The following is a 2,184-nucleotide window of genomic DNA, read 5'->3' as shown; positions in this document are numbered from 1 at the left end:
CGGAAATTTTACTTGTTTGCCAAACTGTATGAATAAGTCAAGAAAAATATTTGGTTGACTAACAAAAAAGGAAAAGGAAATCACAAGATAAGAATGTACCATCTTCCTCCCTCTGCACAAAGTCATCTTCAGACACTGCCTGGGCGTCTTCAGGTGAATCTGAATCCATGATATGTGGATGTACATGGCTTATTTTCTCAGCTGTGGTTCCCAACATTCCCAACCTTCTACGCTTCTTAAACCTTGAGCTGATGCAACACAGTTTGGAAAATCAAACAGAGAACATAGCAGTAGCACCTTGCAAAGTGATGAATAGCTTACGAGTAGGAAAATGTTTGATGTCTTGGATCAACTCCCTCAGCCACAAGCTGAAAATAACTGGGATTATTAGTTCCAAATATTAGAAACAAAATGCTTCAATTTAAATCAATTACTAATGATTCATGGATTTACTATGCCAAGCACGTAAAACTTATGCAAAACAGATTCTGCGAGGTATCCTGCACATTCGTCAAAGAATTTTGCAGAAAGCATGGGTTGATCATCACCAAGAGGCATAATATGTGCAGCTCATGGCCTTTGCATACAAGAAAGTAGGATGAAAAGCTAAGAACAAAACTGGGAATTTAATTAGCAGAAAACCAAGGGATATTCTTGTTATGTGGGGAATAAGCTATCGCTTATCAATGGAGCGCCAGCAAAGGTCACAAGACGGATACACCACAGCTGGTCTCGGTGCTAGAGTCTGACTTACACGAGTCATATTGATTCAGTCAATCCACCCAAGCTAATTGTTTGGTGCGGTTAGTCCCTCGATTAGTCAGGATTAACTCTTTTTATTCAAATTAGTTATACCCCAAGTCATATTGATTCAATGAGTCCACCCAAGCTAATTTTTTGGCTCGGTTAGTCAGGATTATTTATTCAAATTAGTTGTACTTGTTAGGAATCCTAGAGTTTTATTCAAATTAGTTGTACTCGTTAGGAATCCTAGATACAAGGATTATCTAAATGAATGGTGCTCCATTAGGGGTGCTCTCTGCACCACCCTCTCTCCTCCTATCCTTGCGCAGCTGCGCCTAGCGCTTCCAGCCCAAGACCTAGCCCAACCCACAAACAATACCCCAAACACCAACCTCACACTAAAGGGCAGCCCGGTGCATGTAGCTCCCGCTTGCGCAGGGTCCGGGTCCGACCACTTTGGGTCTATCGTTCGCAGCCTTTCCCTACATTTCTACAAGAGGCTGTATCCAGGACTCAAACCCGTGACCTCATGGTCACAAGGCAGCAGCTTTACCACTGCGCCAAGGCTCCCCTTCAAACACGAACCTCACACTCACGAGATAATACTCTCCTACAAAATTCATTCCATGAAATCAAGCCATATAACTTAGAACACTCGGTTCAAACAGCTAACTTGGAAGTTCTAGATCTCTAATTTACCTCGGTTCTCCAGACATCAGTCTTCAGACTAACATTAACAGCCTGGCATTCTTCAGATATCTGTTTGAGCATAATGAACAAATTACCATCAAAGTATGACAACAAGCAAATAAGATTTAGTGATGGAAATTTTGGAGGTTTACCAACCCAAAACTCAAAGTGGAATAGGTCATGTGATGAGTTCAAGTGACACCCCAAACCCTAGTACCACCAGAATCACAACATTAGAGATTTTCCCTAAGAAAGTGGGCACAAAGATTGTTCCCCAAAAAATAGAAAGGTCGTGCAGAAAGCAAACACAATCCAAATTTCATCACAAAGAACATCAAGACATTAGTGGTGCAGTGAGAATAAAATGTTTGGTTTTACCTAACTGTAGCAGGTGAAATGATCCACCAGCCAATAGTGGCAATGTGAGATTTGAATAAATACAACGCAAATGGAACTTTGCATCAAAATTTACCTTGTAGCTTCGACATTTTACCAAGCAGAAGGGGCAAGCAAAATCTTCAGTGACTGGTAAGAAAAGACCAATATAAGAAACAAAATAAAACAAGAAGACCAGCATTTTCAGTAATTGCATCTTTTTTAACGGAGAATATATGACTTTTGTGTTTATGGTAATGACACAGAACTTGATTTTCACAACAAAAAAAATGCACAATTCATAATTAATCAAATGGATATGGCTGATGTTGTAAAGAGTGAAATTTATAAGCCATTTCTTAAGTTAAAAACATA

At 39.7% G+C, this 2,184-nt stretch overlaps 1 protein-coding gene across 1 annotated transcript; it reads right to left on the bottom strand.

The window, feature by feature from the left end:
• Nucleotides 1–84: 84 nt before the first annotated feature.
• On the bottom strand, nucleotides 85–2,011 carry LOC123177330 (polycomb group protein EMF2B; the record flags this gene model as incomplete). The annotated part of the gene is made up of 5 exons (XM_044591145.1): nucleotides 1,907–2,011; nucleotides 1,591–1,644; nucleotides 1,444–1,503; nucleotides 322–368; nucleotides 85–248 (listed from the first exon to the last, which is right to left on the bottom strand). Coding segments are annotated over exons 1-5 (430 nt in total), but the record flags the coding sequence as incomplete, so codon positions are not given.
• Between the last annotated feature and the right edge of the window lie 173 nt (nucleotides 2,012–2,184).

This window comes from Triticum aestivum, unplaced genomic scaffold (genome assembly GCF_018294505.1).
Source record: "Triticum aestivum cultivar Chinese Spring unplaced genomic scaffold, IWGSC CS RefSeq v2.1 scaffold202939, whole genome shotgun sequence".
NCBI lineage: Eukaryota > Viridiplantae > Streptophyta > Magnoliopsida > Poales > Poaceae > Triticum > Triticum aestivum.
The sequence above is the reverse complement of the archived record's forward strand: the minus strand, read 5'-3'. Positions and strand labels throughout refer to the sequence as shown.